Source organism: Ursus arctos, unplaced genomic scaffold (genome assembly GCF_023065955.2).
Source record: "Ursus arctos isolate Adak ecotype North America unplaced genomic scaffold, UrsArc2.0 scaffold_21, whole genome shotgun sequence".
In the NCBI taxonomy this organism is placed as follows: domain Eukaryota; kingdom Metazoa; phylum Chordata; class Mammalia; order Carnivora; family Ursidae; genus Ursus; species Ursus arctos.
Genome location: NW_026622886.1, coordinates 1797201 through 1825052, shown reverse-complemented (window position 1 = coordinate 1825052; position 27852 = coordinate 1797201). Strand labels below are relative to the sequence as shown.

The 27852-nt window shown below is 35.9% G+C and overlaps 1 protein-coding gene across 1 annotated transcript in view; it reads right to left on the bottom strand.

Moving 5' to 3' along the window:
• Window positions 1-938: 938 nt before the first annotated feature.
• Window positions 939-27852, bottom strand: part of ST13 (ST13 Hsp70 interacting protein) — a 31211-nt gene continuing 4297 nt past the window's right edge. Inside the window, exons 2-12 of the mRNA XM_026479571.4 lie at window positions 25999-26056; window positions 23502-23577; window positions 21625-21695; window positions 17767-17833; window positions 11772-11856; window positions 11523-11633; window positions 9027-9129; window positions 7654-7770; window positions 5927-5975; window positions 3807-3940; window positions 939-3238 (exon numbers count right to left, since the gene is read on the bottom strand). Coding sequence (XP_026335356.2) covers window positions 3110-3238; window positions 3807-3940; window positions 5927-5975; window positions 7654-7770; window positions 9027-9129; window positions 11523-11633; window positions 11772-11856; window positions 17767-17833; window positions 21625-21695; window positions 23502-23577; window positions 25999-26056 — 1000 coding nt within the window. The 3' untranslated portion in view covers window positions 939-3109. The remainder of the gene's footprint in view (window positions 3239-3806; window positions 3941-5926; window positions 5976-7653; window positions 7771-9026; window positions 9130-11522; window positions 11634-11771; window positions 11857-17766; window positions 17834-21624; window positions 21696-23501; window positions 23578-25998; window positions 26057-27852) is intronic.

The window sequence follows — 27852 nt, the reverse complement described above, 5'->3', positions numbered from 1 at the left end:
TGCTCTCTCCCTTACCAGGAGAAATCTGTTGAGTGTGCACATCAGTACACCCAATGATGTGATATTCCTTAATCCTCTTCAAATGGATTTTGTTTCCAATTTCTTAAGTCATGAACAATTCTGCAAGGAGCAACCTCGTACAGAGAGGGCAGCGGAGAGGAAGAGCTTTGAAGAACAAGCCTAGGGAGAATACCAGCTCTACAAATATTAACTTGGGCAATTTACTTAAGTGCTTCAGTTTCCTCATCTATATAAAATGGGAATAAGAGCACTTAACGTTATGGTCATCATCAGAATGGAGTCAACGCTTTCAAACTGATTAGAGTTTGAGAGTGCTTGGCACAGTTACCTAAGTGGCTACTTGGGTGCATTAACGATAGATATTAGCAAACCTGTTTCTCCGTTAACCCATTAGGCCAGTATTTCCGAAAGTGGCAGCCTGCTAGTTATTACCCAGGTCTTTTCTCCCTTTTGTACTGTAATTTTTCTACTGGTACATAACCATACAGCAGTGGACTATTATTTTTCTAGCTTTCCTTGTAGGTAAATATGGTCTCCAGTATATTAAAAAAAAAAAAAAAAAACCAATGGGATATGAGAAGTAATAAAATGTTAACTATGTGTACCAGCATCAGTATATCTCAGTATGTGCTTCCCTAGTGCCCTCTCCTGTTTCCTCAGGCTAGAAGAAGAGCATGAGAGCAAGCACTTTTGGACTCACAAATGGAAGCTACCTTCTGACTATGGCAGAACGACTTACCTCTGGACTGCTACCTGAAAGAAAAGTAAAAGCTCTGTTTAACATCTAATTCTTAGAAATCATTGTTAACTGCACTTTATAAACTGGAGCCTACTATGTCCAGCAAATAATTTGAGTGTTAAGGACCTAAAAGAAACAGAACATGCGCTGGGAGAAAAAAGGTGTGGGGGGGTCAATATCCAGTTTGAAACCATACTTTATTTTTAATGTAGCTAGAAATCCAATAACTGTAATTTTTAAGCAGAAAAAAAAACCTCCTTTACTTTCCCTTCTTATATCATTGTTAGCACAAGAAAAAACACTTCTGGTTTAGAAATGATACTGAGTTTCTATGAAAATGAATGTACTTTGTATTTGCGGAACTTAAAAGCACAGGACACATTTTCAGAAGACCAATTTTACTTTTACCCACTTATGGTAATATTTGCAATGTTAGAACGTTCTTAAGTAATATATAATTAAATCAAATAAGGAATCCAAAAGGAACTGGTCTTCTTGAGTTATTCACAGCACACATTAGAAAATTTGAGAGAACACACATTAACAACAACAACAAAAAAAACCACTGGCAAGCTCAAACGCAAGTTTATATGCTGAGTACTTTTAAAGGGTTTAAAAAGCATGCTCAGTTATAGCATACAGCCTTTTCTCACTTATATAACAGATGCATTTCTATCTGCTTGTATACAGCAAAGGGTTAGAACCTGAATCAACATACTTATGACTTCAGAAATGTGCTATTTCAGAAATGTATTCCATGGAATTTTCTTCACTGCTCCTACCACTGATTCCTCAAATAAGCAAAGTCCAGAGGGTCTCATCCCTTGAAACTGTTTTAAAACACCAGCACTTTAAACTGAAAGATAGGTAGAAACCTAGCAATTCCTGGTACAGTGCCTGGACTTAGTCTTAATTAATGTTTAGAGTTGAATGTACAACAGAAAATCTATCATTTCTTTATCCTTGAAGGAGAGGGAGGGAGAAAAAGGAGAAGTGGGGGATACGGTGCAGTACTTAAGAGCTGAATAGGAGCACGACGACTCATAATGCCATCAACCCAACAATGAAGAACCATGGATCTCATCAATTTTATAATTCATATTGGATCAAGAAGTTTGGGTCCCCTCTATTTATATCAATGAATTCAACCTCATACTCTCCAAACTACGAAGATGGATAATGTAAGATAAACTCCAACTGCAACAGGTATTTCCTAAGAAGGAGACTGAACACCAAAGGGAATCCCTCCTTCCAACATCTTTTGACATGGTAAGATTTCACCCAAGTGGAAACCTAATATTTAAATATGAAATCGCTTGGCCAAGTAAGAAACTACAGCTGTTATGGGTATTACCTTACATAATCACTATATGTATTACATATTAAACCCAGCATTACATATACTTGCACAATTATGCTGTGAATAATGATAGTAGTGATGATGCCAGTGAAAAAGGACTATCTTTAGCCCAAAAAGAGTATTGGGGGGGGGGGGGGGAGAGTTGAAAACAAGTAGAAAGCACACAGAGAGATGGGTATTTTCTGACCAGGAAAGGTCACTCTAAACACAGAGATATAAAAAGAAAAGTATTCCCTTATTTCCCCTATGTGGAAATAATGCAAAACATTTATTTTCTATATCAGACAAGAACACAGCTAAGTAATCCAATTCTACTGCAGCATTATAAAAATCATCCCTTCACCACAGTGTAAGATTTAAATGCTTCTGCACAAGGGTGCACACTATATAAAAGTAATAAGTTTGCTGCTGCCCTGCCAAGCACTTCCGGTCCCTACCCAGGTCCTACTGCAATACTGGTGGTCCCAATGGTTTTATCCAAATAAATTGTGTTTAAAAAATAAAGCATTTAAAGAGACAAGTCAAAATGCCTCAGAAACCATATCTCCAACTCAAACTTCATCTATTTAAATGTTATATTTGCCTCACACTAATAAACCCTTATTTCACTCACACTGAGCAATAAATCTTCCACACTGAAGTATCTTCCTTGCCCAATTAATCCAAAAGAAAAAAACCTGAAATGATTAGTAAAGAAAAGTGTAGGGACTAACACACCCTTTTAATATGTTTTTAAATATTTTTAAGGTTTAAAAAGTGTTTAAAGTTTGTAATTCCTAGTAGGAAAACATTATCTGAATGAATAGCCTAATGGCAAACCACTGTAGAATGTTTCGGTTGCGTGGGGCAGAGGGGTAGGGTTTCTCTTCACAGCACCCCAGCTTTCTTCATGAGAAGGTCAGAGGTACACTGGTTTGTATTATTGCGACATCCACTAGGTGATCGAAGCTGCTTTTCCTTCAGCAAGGGCTTTATTTGTCAGAAGGGCATTATGCTTGACCTCCAAACTTGGCTGACAATTTACTGATGAGATTCATAACCTTTGGGTTGCTCTGATATTTTGACATATTTGCTGGGTTCTGGGCCACATCCTGGAAGGCCACCATAACTTCTGGGTCCTGTAAAGAAAGGTGGTGGGGTTTTTTTAGTATTTAAAAAAGAGTTCTGTGTTTTAACAAGTTTATTATCTGAAATCCTAGGTCTTTATTTAGACTGACAATTTTGTCACAGCCAAGTTAAATGGGGTTTGGACAAGTCCCTGAAATATAAATATTACTAATGTACACTTCAAAGTCAAATGCCAGTTATGTCACTTTAGCTAGATAATGAAAAAAGGCATATACGATTTTGATAAAAAGGACAACTGAATCACGAAATTCTACTCCTGAAACTAATATAATACTGTATGTTAACGAACTAGAATTTAAATAAAAACTTGGAACATAAATAAAAAAAAGAAAAGGATAACTGGATATAATCAAACTATTACAGAGTATTTCCTACAGACCAATTTTTAATTACTTAAGCTGCTCATTCTAAAAAAAAAAAGAATGGTCTAACTGTATGATTAGCTATTTGGTAATTCAGAGAAGTAAAACATGGCTGAATAACCTTTGTCTCTACACAGAATTAATGAAATAAATGCCTTAGTGATACAAAGCACAACTTTGTTTTTCTAAGTCTTACCTGCATGGCTGCAAGAACCTCTGGATCACTAAGAATTTCATTGAGCCCAGGCATTCCTGCCATTCCAGGCATCCCCCCTGCCATTCCAGGCATTCCTCCAGGAAAATTACCAGGCATTCCCCCAGGAAAGCCACCTGCAAGAATAAATGAAATAAATGCTTAGACACCAACCATATTCTCAAGTAGTGTGATAGTAGACTATTTCCTTCTGATGAAAATCACACACACATACTTACACGTCCATATGCAAAGAACAAGGGGACTATTAAACACAAAGCAGTCTAAACATTCTAACTGGATGTAACAGGACATGATTTTACCTTCAAATTTTCTCTTAAAAAATAAGGCTGTAAATCAACTTTGCTACCTTCTGCATTTATTTTTTCCTAGTAATAAAACCATTAAAAGAAAACTAATCTTAACACAAAGAGAAAGCTAACAAGCCCTTGGAATTACAAAATTTAAAAGTCTAATAAATCATCTTGGTCGTCTTTTCTCATTCTGTAACATTTGTTTCAATTTAAAGTTCTAATTGCTAAGACTTTAGTTGTTTTTGTTTAAACTACATTCCTCTAGAGCAGTCATTAAGTACTACATGAAATGCTTCTTATAAAAAGCTATGGATTTCTATCTCCACCCTAGACAGAATCCAAATCTTTGAAAGTGAAAATCTGCATTTTTAGCAAGCACTCCCGGTGTTTCTTCTTTACACTGAGAACAATGCTCTAAGCAAAAAAGATTTAATTCTTCCAGTATATTTTTATATTATAAACCCAAATTATCTTCTCAGTTTTTCACTACCATAAACCTTTTATGTCCATTGCAGATATTCTGAAATCACAATTATGCCAATAGAGACATCATAAAGGGATTTAAATATACATTACCTTAGGGTGATTGTATGTAAACTATCATAAAGAAATACACGTAACAAACTCATTTCCACCTGGCTCAACAATTTAAACATGCCGATAAATAACTAACAGTCATGGGTAAGGGGATCTAAGAGGGCCTGAAAAGAACTTCTAGTTTCTCTTGTTGTCCCTACTGACTTTGAAAAACTAGTTTCTACCCATAAAAAAATTACTGGCTCAAGGCAACAAGAGTTAACTAGTCTGCTTATCAAATCCAGATAATAATGAAATCCACCTAATAAAAAATTATCCCTAGTACTAACCTACACTAGTGATTGTTTTCTAAAGCAAAGGTACCAGATATAAGATTACTTATAGCAGAATGTATTTTAAGCAGAATGTAAACTATGAACTGCAATTTATTTTCTTGCTTTTTCTTGAACAGCAAGTCATCCCCAAGATACGTTCTTTCTTTTTAAAGTTGCTTGGCACGTGATCTTTTTAGAATAAAGGCTATCTTTTCTAGCCTCTGACCATGTAACTTAAGTTGTAGCCAGTGGCATATAACCATTAAGGACTGTGTAAATGCTTCTGTAAACTTTCCTTCAGAGAAAGCTGGTTACTATTAAAACAGCTGTAGGCAGCTGATTCTCGATTAGAATTACAAACTTTACAAAAAACCTCTTCCTGGACTTTGAATTTCACACTGCCTCATTCAGGAAGTATTCAAAAATTGTTCTCGGAGTGCCTTTTTTAACTGCTCTTCTACCCGTATCATATAGGCAGGCCTCTGCTATCACTGAAGGCTTTGCTCCCCTAGCAATTTCTAATCACTTGACATTTACAAAAAAGAGCTTGTATTTACTTTTACACTAGACTCAAAATATTTTTTATGCTTAATAATTCCATACAGTACCTAGTATCTCATGAATACCAACGTCTAACAGAATAAAATCTCACTGACAATTTAGAAATACTTAAAATACATCATAATCGATTCATAGTCTCCTAGAAAAGTACAATGCTCACACCTCACTAAATGTTAGCTATTATAAAAAAGTGTATTGCTAAAAGCGTGAGGAAAGTAATATATTTCTACAAACATACAATTTTTAAAGGAGAATGAAACTTTCTAGAGGCTAACATTCTAAAGGCTTTTCAGTATTCCAGGGACTTATAGTACAAAATATAATAGACAAATTTGAGCCCCCAAACCAGAATATTCTCCCATTATATCCTCATAGTTTTAAATTTTCTTTAAAATACCTGGGAAAGAGCCATACTGAGCTCCTGATTGTCGTCTGGCTTCTTCCTCCTTTAATACAAAGAAAGAAAGAAATCATACAGTGGTGGTGCTGTGGGGGAGTCTACTGTCCCCCTGTACCCTATCCATGCAAAACCATGAAAAAATTGTAAAATCAGAGGACCTAAGAGAATAACACATTTCAAATAGCAATACTGAACTAAAGGACACACACCCCAAACCCCCTTTCAAAATTTTCCAGCTAGGCTGTCAATTAGCATTACTTTTGGTAATGATGTCAAGTAGTGTTTGTTTGTTTGTTTGTTTGTTTTTTAAAGATTTATTTATTTGACAGAGATAGACAGCCAGCGAGAGAGGGAAGGGGGGGGGGGGGAGTAGGAGAGGAAGAAGCAGGCTCCCAGCGGAGGAGCCCGATGTGGGACTTGATCCCGGAACACCGGGATCATGCCCTGAGCCAAAGGCAGACACCTAACGACTGCGCCACCCAGGCGCCCCGTCAAGTAGTGTTTTACTTCTACTTGGGGCAGGAGAAAAACAACACCTGGAAAGCAATTTACAGTCTATGCTTCTTGCAAAGTATAAATTCTTAATGTTGTTAAAACTCCAAAATGAAAGTACATGGTTAGAATAACGAAGACTGCCAATGACTTTTGTTTCAAGTTCATCTTTTCCATACTTTCTCTATATAACTTAAACAAATACAACTGGGGTTTACCAATGCATTATTTTCAGCAAACAAAATAAAAGAAAATATATACAAATTTCCCTCATAACCAGTTATAAAGTCATCAAGAATATATAAATGTAAAAATTACTTTCCAACACAAGAACTATAATCCTAAAAACTAAGCATGATGCTTTAAAAGCATTTAATATTAAGTTTATTGAAGCTTACTATAAATTCATTCAATATAATTATAGTTTTGCTGATTTTGTTAAATATTAATATTCAATATTAAATGACAAAAAATTAGAAAGTAATGCTATACAATTATAATATACCTTTATGTCCTTTTATTCAACAATATTAGAAATAACTAGATGAAAATGAAGAGCATCAAAATGTAAAAAGCTAATATAGGAAAAAGAGGAGAAACCTTAAGAACAATAATACTGTGGATGAATTATGAATAACTTTTTTCTAAATTTTATGACTTCGTGACTAAAAATATAAAATAGCTAGAGTCTAGGGACGCCGGGGTGGCTCAGTAGATTAGGCGTCTGCCTTTGCCTCGGGTCGTGATCCCAGGGCCCCAAGTCCCGCGCTGAGCTCCCTGCTCAGCAGGGAGTCTGCTTCTCCTTCTACCTGCTGCTCTCTCTCTCTGACAAATAAATGAATAAAATCCTAAAAAAAAAATAGCTAGAATCTATTTTAAATAGCTATGAATACTACTGGAACAGGAAGAATCATAAAACTCAACAAATCAGGGCAAGCATCCACAAGAAAAAGTAATACGGACAAGTTTTAATTACCTGACCAAAAAAATTTCCCAACTTTAGGAAGATACAAACAAGAATGTAAGCTGGTGATATATAAGCTCGCTTACGAATTTAAGAACAAAAAGATCCCTACAAATTGGAGATAATGAAGGGAAGAAAAACTCTTTAAGTAGTATCATTACCCTACAGAACTGCAGCCAGCATTAAATAAGAGCCAGGAATTAGAGTGATATCCTCAAACTCTAATCTACTTTATTTCCCTTTAATGGTTTAGCTACAGAAACTTTACCCTCTGGACTCTCTCATGTTCTTCCCGAGCCTTCTTAACCCTTTCTATTCTTTCTTTGATCTCTCGCTCTTCACGTTTTCGCTCATACTTTCTCCGATGTTCAGCAATTTTCTGGGCCTAGGGGGAAAAAAGCCAGAGGAAAAAAATGTTTTCTTTAAAAGATGAATAAGGGCAACCCAAATCACCAGTTTTGTTAAAGAATCATTTTTCTTTGTGGAGAAGTGTTAAATTCAACAAACAGTTCTGAATAATGACAGATTTATCTTATAGAAAAAGACCTTACATAACTCACACTTTAACAAGCCCACTGTGAAATAAAGGAAACAGGCTGAGATATGAAGTTAGAAGTGTATAAATTTCAAACAAGTTAACTTGTGCAAGGATGACAAGTTTTCAAATTGCACAATTCTTGCCTGCTACTGGCCAAGGGAAGGTAGAGATCGGGAACGCACACACCAGTTATTTGCCACAGTCTAAATACACTGAAGTTTTCTCATCCATAAAATGAGGAGGGCAGGGGAAGAGAAATACTTAAGTCTTATAGAATGCTGTAAGGATTAAGAGAAAATATATGTACCAGGCACTAGCACATAGCCGGGGCCAAATATTTGGAATCTATTACTCAGAAAATAGAGTAAATGTAAGAGAGTCATATTCAATTGTTACTTCAACTTGTTTATCATTATTTTTTTTAAGAATCTCATGTTCTAGACTATCTCTCACCATAACCTTGGTCGAGTTAGCCCTGTTATGAGAGGAAAAAAAAAAAATCAAAAAGTCTCTGACTGTAGATAAGTTAAATGCAATAAAACTTCCATTACCTTATAACCTTTGGGAATAAATTCTAGTTTAAGGTCCCACAGAACTGAAGAATTTACCATGTAAATGCGTAAAAATTATTTTAACAATTACCTTAAAACAGAATATTCTAGCTTTTGGAGTCAATATTATCATTTTTAAAAGGATGAAACTTGCTAAATTCCACAAGGCCCTCATGCTTTATACAGTGGCTGCATACACCTACGATAAACAAGGACAGACCAGACACAACCTTGGGTGACATTTTATAGATTTTTCTATTTCTTTCCTTGCTGTAAACTTGATGCCCCCTTTTCCATTTCTAACTTTCTGGTTATAACTCTACTATAGGTTTGCAAACAAAGTAACAGAGCTTGCTAAATGCAGCATGAGAAATAAAGGTATGACAACCTATTGAGATTTCCTGAGTTAAGCACAAACTCAGTAATTACACATGGAAATATTCAAACATTCTTTCTTTGTATCTGTTTTGCAGGTAAATTACTGCCAGGGGCTAAGGACTAGAGCCGCAGAGCATCACAGTAATGACATTCCCTTTCTCTACTTGAACATACCCTCGGTTGAACTTCTTTCAGCATTGCACTAGCATCTTCATCATAATCCAATTTACAAGCAAGGGCAAGATCATGTGCTGCTTCTTCCCAATGGCCCAGAAGTCTGAAACAGATTAAATTCATTTTAGGGGCCTTTTATACATATCCACTAACGTGGTGGTGTCTTTCTTCCTTATTACAAAAAAGGGATTGTTACAGAAGAGCTTTAAAGTTAAATATCTGAACTATAAATTTTCACGAAGCAATTCAATTATTATGTGCTACTCTATAAAAATCTGGGAGTTTAGTTTCCTCCTTGGCAACTATAAAGCTGTTTTCTAAAAAATGTTAAAAACTTTAAAAAATTACTTTCAAAATTTTTAAATATCACGTAGAGCTACAATTTTCAAACTCATTCAATAATTCCAACTCCTTAAAAACAGGATTAACATAATGTACACTTAGCATGCTCTAAGGTAGAAAAGAAAACAATACATGTGTGCATCTTTTATTGAAAGAAGAGAAATGATAAATCAGAAACTAAAGGTTGGTGGGAGACGGTAGGAATGGAGTAGAGAGAATAAGAATGGAAATGAGACTTCTCCGGGTATACTTGTCAACTCAGTTTTGACTCTTTAAACATACAAATGTTTTAAATATGTAAAGAAAATTCAGCCAGAAAACACATGGGGCGCCTGGGTGGCACAGTGGTTAAGCGTCTGCCTTCAGCTCAGGGCGTGATCCCGGCGTTCTGGGATCGAGCCCCACATCAGGCTCCTCCGCTGGGAGCCTGCTTCTTCCTCTCCCACTCCCCCTGCCTGTGTTCCCTCTCTCGCTGGCTGTCTCTCTCTCTGTCAAATAAATAAATAAAATCTTAAAAAAAAAAAAAAGAAAAAGAAAAGACAGAAATAAAGCGACCCCTAAACCTGAATACGAACAGGAAAGAAAGGAAAAAACACTGTTAACCACACTCACCACGCGGCATATAGAAAAAAAGTCAACCTATACATATACACTTATCTGTTTATTAATTGAGAAAGAGAGTGTGCACACGGTAGAGCAGGGGGAAGGGCAGAGAGAGAGAATCCCAGGCAGACTCCAAGGGCCCGATCCCATGACCCTGAAATCATGACTGAGCCGAGATCAAGACTCGGGATGCTTAACTAACTGAGCCACCCAGGCACACCAAAAGGCATATAACTTTTAAAACAGTATTCTGACTGTGTATCTTAAGTGGGATATATTCTAAGGATAAAAGCTACAACAAACATAAAAACAGTCAACTTAGTATTATTTTGATAGGATTATAAAACAATTCTATGTTATCACAGGATAACACAAATAAATATATTATGGATAGAGATTTTGAGTCTAGGAGAACAGTGTTAAAAAAAGCAAAACAAAAGGGAAAATAGAATGGAGCCCTACATCAGGCTCCCTACTCAGCAGGGAGTCTGCTTATCCCTCTCCCTCTGCCCAAGCCTCCCTGCTCATGCTCGCTCACTCTCTCAAATAAATCTTTAAAAAAATAAAAATAAAAAATGTCTTTTCTAACTCTGTTCATTGAAATGACAGAAGTAATGATAAGCCATAGGCAACTAACACACCTAGTGGCCAAACTTTAGTTTCTGTAAATGTAATGCTCACAAAAATGAATGCTGGTTTGAGAAATGGTTAATTCTGAGTCTGGGACAAGCAAAACACAAGATGAGCTCATGCTATCTTGTACCAGAAGACAAATTAATTAATGAAAAAAAAAAAAAAAACAAAAAACCAACAATGGCAAAGAAACGCTCAAAGATTACTAGGATCACACAGCAATGCATGAGCTTTCTGACCCCCAGAGCATTAATACATCTTATTCTAATCTTCTACTCTATCTTAGACACCTGTCTTCATAATCACTAGAGCTCCTTTTTTGAGTAACCTAATACACTTGTCCCAAGCATATTCATCTCCATTTCCATCCACACTTGGAGTATAACATCCTTCCAATCCATGTAATATGTTAAGTGTCATTGTATATCTCATCCCCAAGTAACCAATACCCACTTGTTTAACATTAAGTTTCATTTCCAGGAATAATGACTCATCTAAGATAAATTCACCTCTTTATTATCCCCTTTTTCTGATTTTTCACGTGACCTAGCAACTAAAATGTTTGAAAATAAGGAATTCCTTCTTCTATAATATATTAGTTGTTTAATGTTAGGTTACACAAAGAAAATCTAAAACTTAGAGACATTTTATAAGACTATGCTCTTTTTTAGAAATAATTTTGATCTTTACCTTATATTTGGCTATATGTGGTCAGAAACTGTTAAATAGTGGTTTTCTTTGAAGAAATAAAAAGAATTTTTATTTTCTTACTTGTTCCTTATACTCTCTCAATTCTTCACATTAAACACGTATTACTTTGAAATTAAACCCTTAAGCAATTTCATTTTCTTCAAAGCATATTAAAACATCAGATTTAAAATTCAGAAATTCTGAAAATAATGAAATTCCATTGTTTACCTGTGTGCTTTCCCTCGCCACTTATAAGGCTGAGCTGAATCAGGATTTATTTCAATAGCTCTGTCACAGTCTCGAATGGCAGCATTTGGCTTCTGTAATTTGACGAAGACACTAAAAAAAATAAGTGTGATATTAAAAAGTATTCATTTCAAACAATAACACCTTTGGGATCGCCACAGAAGCAATTCTATTTAAATAAAGGAGCAGAAACTCTTCACCAGGACATTCTTTTTTGTTTATAGTTCTCACCTGGCTCTCTTGGCATACAGAATGGCCAAGCGAGGATTCAGTTTGATGGCATCTGTGAACAAGTCAATAGCTTTCTGTAGTTCACCTAAAGTAAAATAAGTTGAGAAATAAAGAATAAAAAATATTAACAAAAATTGTTGATCCCTTATTCTATTAGTCTTCCACATTCTTCTTTTAGTCCAATTAAAAAAAAAAAGACTAATTTCTAAATTAATATACAATAATGGCTCTTAAGGGACGCCTGGTTGGCTCAGGTGGTTAAGCGTCTGACTCGATTTCAGCTCAGTCGTGAGATCGAGCCCTCCGAAAGGCTCCAAGCTCAGCTAGGAGGCTTGGTATTCTCTCTCTTCCTCTCCCTCAGCCCCTTCCCCTGCTCACTCTCTCTAAATAATAAAATGTTAAAAAACAAAAAACCCCATAAAAAACGGCTCTTCAAAGCAAGTCTTATCACACCTATACAGTAAATCACTCAAGATAGAGACAATTTGTAGATACATAATTCCCTAACAGTAGAATACCACATTCTTAGTAGGACTCATGAGTTTTTAGTTAAGAAAAAAATTAAAGGATAAAGTAAAGGATAAATCGATTTTATTCCATTAATTCTCTTTTATCCATTAAGTTAAAAGGATAAAATTAAACTTACAAAGGAAAAAATACTCATACTAAATTCACAGGGTTGATTAAAAAATTACTATTTGAATTCACAGGAATGGTATAAAATTCAAGAAAACTAAAAATCATGAAAAGCCCATAACCCCCTTTTTAAATTCATTTATTATATCCAATTCTCACAGTTAGCTTCTTTGTGTATTAGTGCCTTCAGTGAACTCAGTGAACAAATAAAACATACTACACAATGAGAATAGTTCTTTGGGGGCGCCTGGGTGGCTCAGTCGTTAAGCGTCTGCCTTCAGCACAGGGCCTGCCTTCAGCTCAGGGCGTGATCCCGGCATTACGGGATCGAGCCCCACATCAGGCTCCTCCGCTGGGAGTCTGTTTCTTCCTCTCCCACTCCCCCTGCTTGTATTCCCTCTCTCTCTGGCTGTCTCTCTGTCAAATAAATAAATAAAATCTTTAAAAAAAAAAGAATAGTTCTTTGCATGAAGTCTAATTCCTGGACACAGGAAACACGAGGGGGCAAGACTAACAGAATTTTAAAGTAAATGTCAGAGTTCACTTTGGAAAATACATTTACCCAGCTAGTAAATCTGTAGAGGACCTTAACAGAACTCATTAAACAATGCAGAAGAACGTTGAGTCTTATTAAGTACTACTACAGATGTCTGTTACAAATTATTACACTTGGATGTCAAATAAGCAGTTCACACCTACCACGTTCAAAACTGAATTCTTAATTCCAATCTCATCTCTAAAATCTATTTCTCCTCCTTATATTACCAACTAAATAAATGGCTCTTCCATTCAATCTAGTTTAGAGGTCAGTAAACTTTTCTGGAAAGGGCCACTTAAGAATTATTTCAGGCTTTGTAGACCGTAACAATCGTAACTATTCAACTCTACTACTGTAGTGGGGAAGCAGCCACAGACAACACATAAACAAATGGGTGTAGCCATGTTCCATTACATTTTTGCAAAAACAGGAGGCTGTAATTTGGCTAACTCCTGATCTACCTCAATGCCCAAATCTTGGGAGTCATTCTCAACTCCCCAATCTAAAACCTAAATCCTTTATTCCTAACTTTCAAAATATATCTAGAATTTTAACCACTCCTGGGGTACCTGGGTGGCTCAGTTAAACGTCTGACTCTTTGATTTCAGGTCAGGTCATGACCTCAGGGTCGTGAAGTCAAGCCCCATGGTTGGGCTCCACGCTCAGCAGAGAGTCTGCTTGAGATTCTCTCTCCCCCTCTCCCTCTCGCACCCCCCCAAAATAAATAAATCTATAAAAAAAAATACAAAAAAAAGAATCTAACCACTCTTCACCCTAATCCTAAAGTTTCCACACTGCAACCAAAGGGCCACAGGACAGTTTGTCAGCACTGAATGAACTACTCACTTGATATAGTTCACAGCTTCAACACTGCATCACTGTATTCCTTTGATGGTTATCTTTGAAAAACTGTTTTTACTGGTTGTTATGGTAAAAAAAAGCAAGAATTGCAGAAAAATAGATGTGGAACAGGAAATGAGGGTGGCAGTGTCCAATATGACACCAAGACTTGAGAAGTTGTTTAGTGCCCAAAATATATACACATCTTATTATAAAATAAATACTGTTATTTAAGAATAAGATTAAATACATTCTTCCAATTTGTGTACATCATTTTCCAATCACTAACTTGTTACAACACAGACACTTATTAAACTGTTTGGACCTAACTACATTATCAAAGAAACCCTTATACCTTTCTTTTGGCTTAAAAGCTCTGTTACAAAATCAAGACAGTAAAAGCACTATGAACAGAGGAAGTCTGGGAACCTTTGCCCTAATCCAGGCCATCATTGTTAGCCACCTGGACTCAATTTCTTGCACTCCCTCTGTAGGATCATGAAAATGCTTGCTCGATCTCCTGGGGGGAACCTAACTGACTGAGAATCCCATGTTCTGTGCTCAAGGCTACACTTCATATGCTGTTCCCAGCTAATGACTAAGTACAGCAAGGATACCAAGACTGGTCCATTATTGTGAGGCGTGTTAAATCCTCTAGTGGGCAACTTGGCTTGTCATGACTTTTCAGAAACACACCAATAGTTGAAGACTTCTCTTATACAGGGGTAAAGACCTACATGACTGTCTAAATGACTTCCAGACTCCTCTAGTTCTCCCTGCTCCCCTATTCTTCCTCTCAGGCATTTTCTTAAGTATATCTCTCACACATCAACCCATGCTTTGGCTGCTTCTTCTGTAATGAACACACCCCTATTTGCCCTTAGAATCTCATCTACATAAAATAGCAAAAATAATCCTTTTCAAAAGTAAATGCTAAATAAATAAAATCTTAAAAAAAAAAAAAAAGTAAATGCATCTCATGATGAAGCTCTCCTACACAAAAACAGAACAAAAACTACACTCCACAACAACACCCCAGTGGCTTCCCATCATCCTTAAGGATAAAATTTGAAGTCCTTAGTATGGTCTACGAGTGACCCTGTAGACCTACCACAGACCTTCAGTCTATCCTCCTCCCCACCTTCCCACCACGTCTCTCACTCTGAAGTGCTTCTTGGACCTCAGTTCTACCACTCTTTCCCCTTCCCTCACCACACTCCAGCTACAAGGCCTTTCTGCTATTCCCTCACTATGCACTCATCCCATATGCTCCCCCAGTTAGCCTCTGTACTTGTTCTTCCCTGTCTCAAAGGCTCTTCCTCACATGGCTCACTCACTTCACTTCATCATATGCTTTTCTGACCACCCTTTGCAAAATACAGCTTCCATCACTGACTATTCTTTTACTCTGCTCTATTTTTCTTCATTGCACTTACTCCCACCTAATATTAAATTATAAATTTGGGTTTGTTCCCCAGTAATATATGAGGTCCATGAGGTAAAGAACTGGGTCTGTTTTGTTTTTCTCACTGTATATCCAGCATCTAAAACACTGCCTAGAACGTGTAAATTTTAAATAAATATACTAAACTGAAAAAGCATAATGTTTCTAGTAACATGACAGCTAGAAAGACTTACTAAGGTCTTACTTAAATTATGACTATTGACACTTTAGTAATACCAAGATCTTAATAATAACAATGGTGCTAGATACTATTTTAGGCACATTACACATATTTATTCATTTATCCCTCACGACTCAATATACTAGGAAGGTATCATTATCCTTATCTTACAAAGGAGGAAACGGGTGCCTGGGTGGCTCAGTTGGTTAAGCGTCCGACTCTTGGTTTTGGCCCAGCTCATGAGATCAAGCTCCACATTCAGCATGGAGTCTGCTTGAGATTCTCTCTCTCCCTCTCCCTTTGCCCTTCCCCCTACTCACACACACACTCTCTCTCAAATAATAAAAAAGAAAAATTATTTAAAAAAGGAAAAAAAGGAGGAGGAAACAGAAGCAGAGACAAAGAATAATTTCTCTAAGTTTACCTAGCTGGTAAGTGCCAGAGCTGGGATTCAAACCCAGGCACTTTGGCTTCCTAAGTTCAGTATTTAATTATATTTCTGCCCCTCCAACCCCAGGTAGGGCCTGAATCTACAATCCCTGGCTTAGAATACTAATGTTTTATCCCTTCAGGATGTACTATAAAATTCCATTTATTCTAAAATTAGAACTAGGTTAGGGGCGCCTGGGCAGCACAGTCAGTTAAGTGTCCAACCCTTGGTTTCAGCTCAGCTCATGATCTCAGGATCCTGGGATCAAGCCCAGAGTCAGGCTCCATGCTCAGTGTGCAGTCCACTTGAGATTCTCTCTCCCTCTCCCTCTGCCCCTCCCGCTCATGCTCTCTCTCAAAAAAATTAATCTTTAATAAAATAAAATAAAATTAGAACGAGGTTAAACTTATACATGAACACGGCTTATAAAGAAAAGTGGAAAACAAGAACACAACTTTTTAGATGGCGGCAACAGCTTCATCTTCATTGAAAATTGCTAGGCAATAAATAAAACAAATTTAAAAAATCTAAGACAATATGCCAAAATAAGTGACAAAAACAAGTAGTTGACATTATGGCACAGTAAGACCCTGCACAAGTCAAAACCCCTCTGATCCCTCAAATTATTCATTAACCTGTGAAATGGGAGTAGTGAGGTCTTAATGAAATAATGGACATTAAAACATAATAAAACCATCAAGTAGATAGGAGGCACAAAATGAATGCTGGATAAATAGAAATCTTAAGTGGTAGTAAAATTAAAAGATTAGTGTGGGAAAGGGATGGCCAGGAAGAGAAGTAGCTGGGATCAGTTGATGGGTATGAATTAAAAGCTGAAATAGGTGAAGAAGAGCTTTAGAAAGAAGCAGCAGAGCAGAAGTATAGGATAATTCTAAGACAGGGAGGTCTGGCTGTAATGGAAGGTTAATATTCAAAAAGAAGAGAACAAGGTTGGGAAGGCAATACATGCGATCTGACTCTAGCAGGTCTAGTGCTATGATGAAGATCCTCAAAAAGTATGCCAAAAGCTAGTCAGAAGTTACAAGCAAGGGAATGTGTGAAAATAAAAAGCGGTTCTAAGAAAGAATAATCTAGAGACAGCGAATAGAAAGCAATAAAGGAAACAGACATTTCAGGTAGGCAAACTATTAAGGCTAATGCAATGGCATAAACATGTGATAATGACCTAAACTAAGAAGGTGGTAAGATTACAAAAAAAGAAAGCAAATATAATTTGCCAACTTGGAACAGCAATCAATACTGAACTTTGTAAAACTTTTGTCATCTTCTAAGTCTACGGATGAAGTCCAAATGCACATCAGCATTAGAGAGCAGCAGCTCTCTCACAATAGCATTGTGACACACTACCACAAAGCTATGAAGGGGTCTGCATACTACCCAAGCTAAGAAATGATTTGTTCTTACAAATTATAACTGATTAAATATTATGCTTACTAAATTATTACCAGCATTCTCCCACTTTGAAAGATTTTCTGAAAAGGGTCTAACACACAAAGATTAGAACAAGAACATTATGCCAATGGACATCATTTGTCAAGGCTGTTACTATATAAAAAGTTAAGAGCCACTGTTCTAATAATACTACTTTTTTTGAAAAACGTTCACCTTTATCTTAAAGCCTCTCCTCAGTGGACAAACACCAGGATTGGTCAGGAAAGGAGTCTTTCAGTCACATCAGGATGTGTCTGTGTGCTGAGGCAAGGTAATTGATACCTGAATGATTTCAGCCTCTTTATCAAGGGGGGAATGGGTGGGTAGAGAATAGGACACTTTCTGCTCCAGTATAAGATACTCAATACACAAAGTTCCCTTCCACTTTCCCACTATTTAACAGTTGCTGCATGGGAAAAGAGAATATTCAGACTACCATAGAAATATAGCAAAGAGGAAAAAAAAATCACTCACCATCATTTAGGGCATCAATGGCAGCCACTTTTTTATCATTTGCCTGATCCATCATTTCCTCGGTTATCTAGGGGGAAATTGTAGGTCAACTTAGAAGTAACAGAGAAAGCAAAGAGAAGGAAGCAGCTTGGGCTTTCTTAGAGATGGGGTAGACACAACCCCCATTTTCATTCATTCTTCTTTAGTCTCCAGGGAGCAAGAGGGTAACTATGGTAAGTGATTAGTAAGAAATTACACAGGATGAGCTTTAATCTTTCATATAAACAATAAATTTCACTACCAACCCTTTATTTTAGACATGACCTTTCCTTCCCTCCATCCCAACCAACCTAAGCAGATGTTCCTGCCCTTGTCCCACCAACTCCTTTCTAGTCTTCCAAATACTACAACTCAATCTCCTCATAAAGATGTAACTAAATAACTAAAGCTAGTTCTTGTTAGACTTAAATTTTAAGTGAAATGTCTCCTTCGTTTGTTCCAACAAACATCTACTGAGTACCTATACTGTACAGAACACCATACAAGATGCTGACAGTACACTGATCATTAATAACAAAAACTTACAGCAAACATCCCACCTAAATGGAAAGTTAAGAAGTAATTTCTTTTAACAAAAGGCAAAAATATCTACTCTATCACCAACCACTGTGTAAAATATTACTGGTGCTGGCTAATTTATTAAGAAAATGATTTGACAGGTTTAAGAATTGAAAGGAAACACCAAGCTGTCTTCAAGTTTACCTAGAAAACCCAAGACGTGACAGGTTATCAGAGTTACTAAAACAATTCAATAAGGTCCTCAGAAACACAGAAACAACATAGAAAACCAAGAGTTCCTCCACATCAGCAAAAGTTAGTTACAAAACAGGTCAAAACAAGATACCACTCTAAGAACATGCAAGACTTTCAAAGCAGGAAAAAAAAGTAAAATTCTACTAAAGAACACAAGATGTATACTATGTTCATGGAAAGACTTTTTCGAATACTTCAACCTAACTCCAAGTTACTCAATAAATTTGAAGTAATTCCAACAAAAATTTATAAAAGTTTAAGAATCTTTTTTTTTTTTTTAAAGAAGAAAACAACAGAGACACACGTTACCAGATAGTAAGACATCCTAACAAAGCCAAATTGGGGGGCGGGGGGGAGACAGTTTCAGTTTGTGGCAATATGTTACACACGATGCCCTGAGTAAGTGTAAAAGCCATCTTTGACCTAAGAATGTAGAAATCCTCAGAGAACAAGATTAAATGAAGACTTGAAACCAGAAAGGGAGCTGAATGCTCCATCTGCTTTCACCCTTTCAACAGGTGTCAAAACTGGTGACCTCACAACTGTTTTCAAATGTAGTGCAGGACACATGAAAGAAAATCTAGATTCAAGTGAAGATAATACATGTTGTCTAATCAGACACCCTCCAATAAATCTGGAATCCCCAATGCCTTACCTGCAAGCATAACAGCAAACCAAAAACAAACCTGTCCCAAAGAAAGGTATAGCCAAGTAGCAAGAAGAAAAAAAAAATTTCCCCTGTAAACTCATGATAAGCCAGGCTTTCCTGTGGAATTCCCACTACTTGTATAGTTACATAAACAACAAAAAAAACCATGCTGAGAATTTAAAATGGTCCTTGACTTGGTAGGTCCAACTCAGTTTGATGGAAGCAAACACTTTCCTCTTTGGAGGAATAAAGCTTCTACCTAGGCCTCAATAACTTTTCCAGGTGAAATGTCAAAGAACTCACGGTCAAAATTCCAACACGTACACGCGCACACCCACGGTCAAAATACACACATACACACACATGTACACACACCATCCACAAGTAAACAAGGTACCTTCTCAACGAGCAAGAGTCAGGAAAAATAAAAGAATAAACCCAAGAAGAGTCTGACAAAGTTTATAATGTGCTTAAGAGAATAAAGGCAAGTTCTGAAAATGAGTAAGAAAAAAGGGACTTATAAATAACCAAGTATACTTTAAAATGAATCAAAGGAAGACATAAAGATGAAAAAATGAGCATTCAAATTCAAACATCAACAGCCAAATGACTGAAAGCATACATAATTTGGCAGTGATAAATAGAATTTACTAATGAAAAAAATCTCATACATATCTAACTAGGACTCCAGAATGACAGTAGAGAGAATGGGGAAGAGGCAATATTTGAAAGATACTAGATGAAAATGTTCCAGAGCTGAAGAAAGTTAACCCTAGAATTTAAAATGCCCAATACATCCCAAGTAGCAAAAATACAGTGTTACAAACCTAGACACGTCAAAGTGATACAGCATCATCAATAGAATACATAATTTTTAAAAATTCCTTTCACAAACAGTGACAAAAAGTACCTATATTTGTTCTTAAAGGTACACATAATCTTTACGGAGAAAATGCTAATAAATTATCTAAAAACATCAGAAAAGACCTAAAGATTAGAGAGATACACATTCATGGGTAGTTAATCACAACAGTGAGCTTTATCTTCTCCCTAACTTGGGTTTCAGATTTAATGCACTTCTAACTGGGGTAGGGGTGGGGGGCAGAATAGATAATATTCTAAAATTTATGTGGAAAAAGAAAGGCCAACAAAACAGCCAAAATACTCCCTAAATTGTTGGGGGAGGGATCCCCCTACCAGATAACAAGACTTAATATAAAGCCAAGTAAGACAATGGGTCATTAGCACATGGAAAAAAATTAGACAAGGAAAACACAACACCAGAACTGACCCACACATATATGGAAACAGTGTATTTTGGCGCTGGTGAGGAAAGGAATTCTTTAATAGTGGTGCCAGGTAGATTAAAGGTGAAAGGTTAACACATAAAATTTTCAGAAGGAAAAAATGACTTTTTTTTACAGCAATTATAACCTTGAGATAACAGCATAATAAATATATAAAAGAATAATCTAGGTAACTGTACTAAAAGATTCTATTAAGGTAACATAAAGGAAATGAAGACAAGCCACAACTAGCAGAAAATATGTGGAACACATGTAGATGATAAACTGTTAGTCTCTAGAACATAAAATGAACTATAGATCAGTAAGAAAAAAGACAACCCAGAAGAAAAATGGGAAAAGTCACAACAGCACTTCACAAATACCTGTGAATGACTACTAAACATTAGAATATCCTCAATTTTACCAGAAATTGGAAAAACGCAAATTAAAAGCCACCAAGGGCATACCATTTCACACAGTAAGCCTGGCAAGGACGAAATCTGTTAGTATCAAGTGCTGCTGAGAACATGAACCAAGCTTCTAAACCACTATTACACTATATTTCAGTGTTTCTCAAGCCTTTGTTCATTATCAACCCCCAAAGAGCCATTTGAGATATTTTTTAATACTTCCCCATTCCATTTTAATACACACAGATACATTGCATATATGTTATAACCCTTTGGAAGACCACTAACCACCGTAATATCTAAGGTTGTTTGCAAGCCCCCTCCCAAGAACCAATTCTTACTACCTTGAAGGTAAAACTGTACCCACTGTGACAAAACCATTTTGGAAGACAATAGGATATTAGATATCCCATTAATAAGCAATTTCACTTCTAAATATAAATGTTAGGTGAACTCTGTAGTCTAAAGAATAGTCAAAACAGATGCAAACTGAAAAAGCAGGTAAACAGAAAATAAAGATTTCAGAGATTGTTAGAGTATGATTAAAAATAATGGAAATTTTCACAAATATTTTAAGTAGTAAAATAAAATGCTTTCCTAAATACCTTAAGTCAGAGAAGGATTTAGTATGTGCTCTTCCTGAATTATGCCATAAAATCACTGCAATAGGTGGGACCTTCACATTCCTTACAACAAGCAGAAAATAAGCCACTGAACTTACCTCTACATTTTCATCTCCCATTTCTTGAGGGGCATCAGTATCTGGTTCAATCACACCTTCATTGTCAATTTCTGCCAAAATTAAGAAAATGACAGTAAGACCTGTGCTGTCCAATACAGCACCTATTAGTTACATAAGACTCTTAAGAACTAATGAACTATGGCCACTCCAACCAATAACCTAAGTATTTTACTTTATGTTAACTTATTTAAATCGACGCACTGTAAAATATTTTCCCATTAAATACTATTTTATTGTTTTGCTAAGATTATATTTCATTTCAACTGTTGCATCATCTAGGATATTTATCACTGTCTTGTAATGGGAATGTTGGCAAGTACATAGTTTCTAGTATTACACAGAGACACCACTGATTTAGTCAGTGTCAACAAAATGATTCAGTTCAAATATTTTATTCTACACATCAATGTAATGTTTTAAAAAATATTTTATGCAGATAGCACAAGTTATAGTGATGATGTAAATCATAATAAAATATTTTTTTACAAATAAATTTTAATTTTAAGATAAAGGCACAATGCTGATGCAGACTCAAAACTCAAAAGCTAGCACTATAACCAAAATAGCAAAGAAAGAAACTAGAAAGAGATTACGTCATAAATTTCATGACAGACAACTGTAATTTGCTACAGTAAAGGAAAACAAAATAACTGTTCAATATAAAAAAACTTTTCAAAATAACAGACAATGCTAAGGACATTTTAGCAAATTGAGTGAATTTAATGTTTCCAGTTGACAGTCAAAAAAGAACGAAACTGAGGGGCACCCGGCTGTCTCAGTCAGAAGAGCATGTGACTCTTGATTTCAGGGTCGTGAGTTCAACACCCACGTTGGATACAGAAATTAAATAAATAAACTTAAAAAAAAAAAAAGAATGAAACTGAAATTATCTACCTCAAATTAGAATTGTCGAACAAAAAATTTTAGTCAACTTTTAACAGGAACTTAACTTGTAACTTTGTCTAACTATAAAACAGCTTAATTCATACACAAAAAAGAAAATGCTTTGGATGAAGAGATGGTAAGACATTATCATAGTTATGGAAATTGCTGGAAAATTTTAAGACTGAAAAAGATATTTTACAAAAAGCGAAAGATCGTCAATTAAGCCCGTAAACAAGAAGTCCTTTCTAACAGTATCAAAGATTGATTCAAAATTTGAAAAATTACAAGTAAATTTCTTTAGCTTTTAGACAGAATCTATGAATTGAGACTTCCCATTTAATAACTGGAGTATATATATTTATAGTCTCAAAGGACTTCCAAATTTAGGAAAAGATCCTTGTCAGTTTGCAGCCTAAAAAAACTCGCAAACAAAAAGCAACCAAACTAATGGCATATCATTTTTTCTAGAATGAACAAGTTTTATCAATGTGGATGTAAGCAGTAACAGGAAAATAATTTTCTGGTACTTGATTCAATTATTGGAAAACTTTTACATATATGTAGAACAACTTGGGTATGCAACCCAACTACAAATTTCATTAAGTCTGAATATACATCAAATATTTCCACAAAAATATAACATTTAACATCTGCATTGAAATGTGCTGTTAAGTATAATGTAGTCTAGATTTTGAAGACAGTATTAAAAAAAGGAAAAGATCTCACTAATAATTTTTCCATACTGATTACATGTTGAAATGTTAATAGTTTAGATATGTTAGTTTAGATATATTGAGTTAATTTCATCTGTTTAATTTTTTAAATGTGGCTACTAGAAAATTTTAAGTTTCATATGTAGCTCAGCTACATTACATTTCTAATTAGCTCTGATTTAGTCAATTTAGTAAAAATCAGCACAGGATCTTATCATGAGATTATCAAATACAAACTAACTACACCATCTTCCTCACCTAGATCACTTTCCTCACTTGATGGTTCGTCTGTTTTTATGTTTTCCTCCGGCTTCTTACTATCTGTTTTTTCTTCCTAGCAAAGGGAAGGCAAACAATGCTTTCAGTATTTAGTAACACACCCAATATATACACTAATTTATAAAAACATATAAACTGTTCACATACATTGTATTTCAGCTGTTAATGTACCCTTTCTTACATTGTTTTGGTAAACTTGTTTTAGTTTTGTTTTCTCTTTTTAAATTAAGAATAGGTCCAATCCCTCCTCCAAACCTTTTAAAACAAGTTTTAGAATTTAAAAAATGCTGGACTGTAGGAAGCGAATACAAACGCATAACCCACACTTATGCTGCACCCTCAACAAGCACTGTGGTCCACAACTCTCCATAATGAACACATCACTACATCTGCAAAATAAAGTCTGAGCGTTTGGTAAGTGGGAAACAAACTATAAATAGCCTCACATCTGTTCAGATTATGCTTTACTGCCAAACAAATACACTAAAAATCTTTTACATTTTCAAGGGTTTTGAATTTGGAATTTCAAATATGGAACAATGGAACTATAATACACAAATGATGAGAATTGAATGAATTTCAAGGTTCACATGATGAAAACCAAATTTCCTTCTCATCTTATAAGTTACCAGTGTGGTTCCTGGTGTATCCCATTAGATACTCTCAACGCATAGATATAAGACAACTCTGCACTTTGACCTTTCCATTTAACAATGCTGTGTTTCATAAAGAATATATCACAATCAGCACGCCCCATCTATTCATTTAACTTTATTAGTATAAATTATGTAACCAGTTATTTAGGTTGCTACTTTTTGTAATTCTTAAAAATTAGAATCAAAAACCCTACCTCATTACGAAATATGTTGAGACCCTACCATGTGCAAGGTATCATATGTTTTAACATATAAGCCAAATCAGAATGTTTTCTTACAAAAATATTTTAGCAGAGACATAGATTAAATATAATTTTGTCTTTATACATGTTTACCCATGGCAAAATATCCTATCTAGGTATCCTATCAAAAGTATCCTATCAGGAACTAGTAAACTCTGACGATGACTCCTCTAAAACAAGAATAACTACTTTTGGGGCTTTTAACTTCTCTCACTTCACTTGTTCAAAGACAGAACTTCTGATTTCATATCCAGATAGATAAACCTTGTTTAGGGTTCTAAAAAATAAAACAGTAAATTTTCTAATCAATTTAAGACCGCTGATCAGAAAACTTTCGGAGAGGTGCCTGGTTGGCTCAGTCGGACTCTTGATTTCGGCTCAGGTCATGACTGCAGGGTTGTGAGATACAGCCCCTTGTGGGGCTCCATGCTCAGCTTGGAGCCTGCTTAAGATTCTCTCCCTCTGTTCACCCCCTCCCCTCCTGTTCTCTCTCTCTAAAAAAAGGAAGGAAGCAAGGGAGGGAGGGGGGAAGGGAGGGAGTAAGGAAACTTGGGGCAAAGTATTTTAGACATGAAAACACAAAATAGAAGAATTCTGAAGGAGCCATTTTTCTTTTGGAGGAAGGAAAGGAAGAAAGGAAAGGGAAAAAGAATGGGAAGGGTTTTTGGAGGAGAATCAGAAATAAAATAAAAATGAAATTAAAATGAGTGCTTGGAGAGCTAGGAAGTTTGGCGTGGCATTAACCCCCTCCTCTGCCCATTGTTAGGGATGGTTTCCTGCCCACTTTAAAGGAGTGTAGCGGGCTCTTTTCTGCTTTCTTTCTCGAGAGCCAACCGAAGTCTTTTTTTGTTCCCCCCACACCATTCTTCTCTTGAAGGAAGCATTCTTTTTTTTTTTTTTAAGATTTTATTTATTTGACAGAGACACAGCCAGCGAGAGAGGGAACACAAGCAGGGGGAGTGGGAGAGGAAGAGGCAGGCTCCCAGCAGAGGAGCCCGATGTGGGGCTCGATCCCAGAACACCGGGATCACGCCCTGAGCCACCCAGGCGCCCCTTGAAGGAAGCATTCTTAAAGATACACCTACCCCATCTCTAAACTTCAGCTACTGGTAAGCTCCTCCTAATCTTGCACACCTTTTTTGGGCAAATATGCTGACTCATACTCAGAAATAACCCTCACGTGATATGGTAGAAAAACCTAGTAAGACTTACTGATTTGGATTATTTTTCATTTACTTTGCAAATTTTAATCAAGTACCCACAATGCATAAAAACCTGTGCTAGGTGCTAAAGATGCAATGATGATGACGACTATATAACGCACACAGTCCCAGAGCTAACCACCCACAGGTCATGCATGTAACACACACAAGCTTCCATTCTCAAACATAGTGAATATTCAACCCCAAATTCTCAGTGTTAAATCAGATTACAGATACTCTATGTCCAATTAGAAATTTTACAGAAATCTTATTTCCAAGTGATCCTGAGGAAATCAGGAGTGGTAATTTGAGAGCAGCACTTTAAAAACTTTATAGTATTTTATCACTAAACATACAGATGAAATTCATAACTTACCTTGATATTGTCTTCTGATTTAGTTTTATGAGTGGCAGGTGGTATTTTACCCCCCATGCTTGAGGAAGATGAGAAAAAAGATATTTATTTAGAAAATTAAAATTCACTGAGCAAAGCAACATTTATTTACACTGGAGAAAAAAGATATTTAGATGGTTACTTTCTCAAACCTTTATGAGTAAACTCAATTTGAATGCTTCAGTATTAAGTTTTCTTAGCTTAAAAAAATTTTTTTAGCATATTGGTTAATGAAAACCTAACCCCTTCCTTGCCTCAATAAGTCTAATAAACATAATTATACAGCTTCCCTGTGTCCATTCCCAGAGGTAGAGGCAGAAAAACATGCGATGACAAAATCATTTGTACAAGTTGTTAGTTTACAATTCGGTTGGTATACTGAATCCAAAACTTCAATTTTAGTAAGAGCTCACTTAAATTCAAATAATCAGTTTATGAAATAATTACGAAGTCATAGTATAATAATTCAAAATGTTTGTTTCCTCTGACTGGGGCCTACAAAGACTCTTTCTGCCCCTCACAGTATAGATTTCCTCATCCCTTCTACAATCAACCCATTAATACCTCCCCCTTGGCCTTTAAGTCCTTTCCCAAATATTCCATGGCAACACTATGAATCACACACAAAAAACTTAAAAACAAGGGAGAAAAAAAAGACTATGAAGAATTAGTGCTACATGCTGCATTTGGGCCCAACTCTGAAGGAAATGGGCCCCACGCAGCATTCCAGTGACTACAATGTTCAATGGATTAGGGGCACTTCTTCACAACAGTGAAAACTGGAGGCCACAAAGACTTAAATTTGCCTTTAAAAAAGAAAAAAAAAAGCCATCAACTTTTATGTAAAAAAGAGATCTATTCACTTGGAAAAACAGAAAGGAATCTACTTCAAAACACCCTTAGGTATTGATTCTTTGTAACTAACGTTATATCCCTGTTTACATTCATTTCAGGTGGGTGGAATTTCTGGACACAAGGTAATGTGTATGTTGGATTTAAATGGATATTGGTTTCCAAATGGGAAATGGATTTGGTTCTTCACAGTTCTTTTGCCAATTTACGCTTGTATCAGCAGTGCATAAGAATTCCAGTAATTTTTTTTAATCCAGTTGTTCCACACCTACGCCAACATTTAGCTATTGTCCATCTTTAAAATTTTAGCCATTTTGATACATGTATAGTGGCATCTCATTATAGTTGAGTCCCTTTTCATTTATTTATCAGCCATCTGAATAGCCTTTTGTGTAAAGTTCAACTCTCATTCAGCTTTCTATTAGATTGTCATATTTATCGGTAGGTATTCTTGGTATACTCTGCATATAAGCCCTCTGTCAGTTTTATGTGTTCAAATATCTTCTCCCTTCCCATGGCTTGTCTTTTCACTTTCAAAATGAAGCCAACATGAAGCGAAACTATAAATCTAAAACAGCAAATGAAGGAATTTATTGTTGAGCACCAATCAAGACAAATTTGCACTTTCCCTATTCAGTTTAATGTGACAGTGACAAAAATCTTCACTTACTCAGTACCCTTAACGACAAATGGTTCCCACATGAAAAAAATTGTTTTAATTCTTAGTCTGTAATTCAGCAAAGTAAAATGATTTAATAAGAAACAGGCATATAAACAAAATTCTTTAAAATTCTGACCTACAGAAAAACTACTTTTCAAAAGAGCACAGTAATCAAACAATAGTTCTTTACACTTAATTTTTTTTTTAAGATTTTATTTGTCAGAGAGAGAGAGGGTGACAAGCAGGGAGAGTTGGCTGGCAGAGAAGCAGAGAGAAAAGCAGGCTCCCTGTTGAACAAGGAGCTGGATGCGGGACCTGATCCC